This window comes from Anastrepha ludens, chromosome 3 (genome assembly GCF_028408465.1).
Source record: "Anastrepha ludens isolate Willacy chromosome 3, idAnaLude1.1, whole genome shotgun sequence".
NCBI lineage: Eukaryota > Metazoa > Arthropoda > Insecta > Diptera > Tephritidae > Anastrepha > Anastrepha ludens.
Window position 1 is genome coordinate 82,332,952 of NC_071499.1, and position 2,145 is coordinate 82,335,096.

The 2,145-nt window shown below is 37.7% G+C and overlaps 1 protein-coding gene across 1 annotated transcript; it reads right to left on the reverse strand.

Annotated features, from left to right (window-relative positions):
* Positions 1-363: 363 nt before the first annotated feature.
* On the reverse strand, positions 364-1,665 carry LOC128856588 (tigger transposable element-derived protein 6-like). Its single transcript, XM_054091896.1, has 2 exons — positions 736-1,665; positions 364-678 (listed from the first exon to the last, which is right to left on the reverse strand). Exons 1-2 carry the CDS (start codon positions 1,175-1,177, stop codon positions 452-454), a joined length of 669 nt encoding a protein of 222 aa, XP_053947871.1. The 5' UTR covers positions 1,178-1,665; the 3' UTR covers positions 364-451.
* Positions 1,666-2,145: the final 480 nt, after the last annotated feature.

Consider the following 2,145-nt stretch of genomic DNA (forward strand, 5'->3'; position numbering starts at 1 on the left):
ACTTGACTTCACTTGGTGTGTCCAATTGGCGCCGGTTAGCACGAGAAAGAAACGACTGGCGCGCTTTGTTAAACTCGGCCAAAATCGCGTAAGCGGTTATCGCGCCAATTAAGAAGAAGAAGACCCTGAACAGCGGATGGTTTTTTGAGGAGCTTTTTAATGGCAGAAATACACTCGGAGATTTGTCTTTGCCTGCTTTTATTATTGGGCGACCGCTATTAGAAAATACCTTTTTTGTCATTTTGGTATTTTATGCATTTCGGCTACGGCGGCCGCCTACAGTAAATAAATATCATTGGAATATATTCTTTAAGGTAACCGCCGAATCGCTGCATACACTTTCAGAAAATGGTACAGTCGAACTTCCATATAGTGAACTCGCACGGGACCTGAAAATCACTTCACTATATAGAAACTTCATTATAAAGAAACATTGATTTTTTATGTAATTTTATTTAAAATAATCAGTGAGTTTGGTTTGAATTACAGTCTTCCATTTTTCATTTTCAATAAAAGCTTCCAAATCATGTAGAGAGTTGAAAACATTAATCGGCACGTCACTCCTGATTTCCACAAAGGTTCTAATTTCGCTAATGGATGAAGCAGCTTGTATCAACGTAGGTAATGCCTCCTCAGTTTCTGCCAATTCTTCAACGGTCAAATCGTGTTCATCGTTATCTGAAATAATATTTACATATTAAATTTTTGTTTGACTATAAAAAGATAAATGCTTACCAGGTTCAGCTGGAACTCCGCGACTTTCAAAAATGCTGTTGAGAATATCTTCTTCGGATGGGTTGTCCCAAGTCTGCACACCATTATCAACATTTACGTAGTCATCAAACGATGCTTCGATATTTGCTACTTTTTTAAATGAAGACTGTAAAGCAGCCAAATCCGATTTTGAAAGAAGGTCCTCTTCATCCCAATGCTCAAATGGAATCTGAATAGCATCTTTTGAAAATCCAGCCTTTTTAAAACAGTTGGCAATTGTTTCTGGTTTAACACAGACATTCCATATATTGCTAAGATTTCGAACTGCTTGCAGCAAGTCTATGGCCATAACAGAATTTCCCTCATCCACTTGAGTCAATATATTCGTTAAAATTCGTTTTCTGTAATGTTGTTTCATGTTGTAGATAATGCCTTGGTCCATTGGTTGCAGTAACGAAGTCATGTTGGGAGGAAAATAAGCGAGATGAATGTTTCTCAACTTGTCTCTTACATCTTTAGGGTGGGCAGTGCAGGGTACTTTTTCCCGCGGGGCCGGAGTTCTCAGAGGGGCCCGGACTCGAGATTATACGTATTTATAAGAATTAGACATTATTGGAAAGGGCCCGCACTTGCAATTTTCCCCCGGGGCCCGGATATGCTCTCTACGGCTCTGCTCGTCGGCATTATAAATGTCGTTAATGTTGTAATTTTCAATTAATTTCGGTAAGACGTTCGTTACCCATTCATCACGGCTTTCTATGTTGGCATCAGCACTTTCCCCACATAATGTCTTTTGAATAACGCCATGCCGACTTTTGAACTTGTCTAACCAATCTGTACTTGCCTCAAATTCGTGGGGTCCTAGTGCTTCCGCAAAATCTGTGGCCTTTTGCTTCAATAATGGTCCAGATAAAGGGAGATTCTTACCACGTGCAACGAGTAACCATTTCAGCATTGCTTCGTCAATATTTTTAAAATATTTGATAAAGTGCTGGGAAGAACTCCGAATTCTTTTTTTTTTTCTTTTCTTCATTAACTTTGTTAATCATTAATAACTTTTTTTCAAGCGAAATGCAGCTTCGATGCGTCATTTTAACTTCAATCACTGAATAAAACTGTAATAGCTCAGCTCTTTCTGTTTTAATTTTGGGATTCCCCTCATTACAGTTTGTCCACATCTAACTGTAATTTTTTGCAACAGAAAACTTTTGAAAAAATTCACTATATGGAGACAAAAACTTAGGACGCTTGAATTTCCAGCTGTAAAATTTGTTCATTATATAGAAAACTTCACTATATAGAAATTCATTATAAGGAGACAAAAATACACCGAAAGTAGAACGAAAAAGCAGTGTCTTCGAAACCAGTTCATTATAAGGAGAGCTTCATTATATGGAAGTTCATTGTAGAGAAGTTCGACTGTATATATAT

Bases quoted from the DNA above. Each gene is read 5' to 3' on its own strand.
- LOC128856588 (XM_054091896.1), bottom strand. From the start codon at position 1,177: ATGACTTCGTTACTGCAACCAATGGACCAAGGCATTATCTACAACATG. The intron at 679-735 runs GTAAGCATTTAT...ATATTATTTCAG, and splicing joins CGGAGTTCCAGCTGAACCTG to ATAACGATGAACACGATTTG.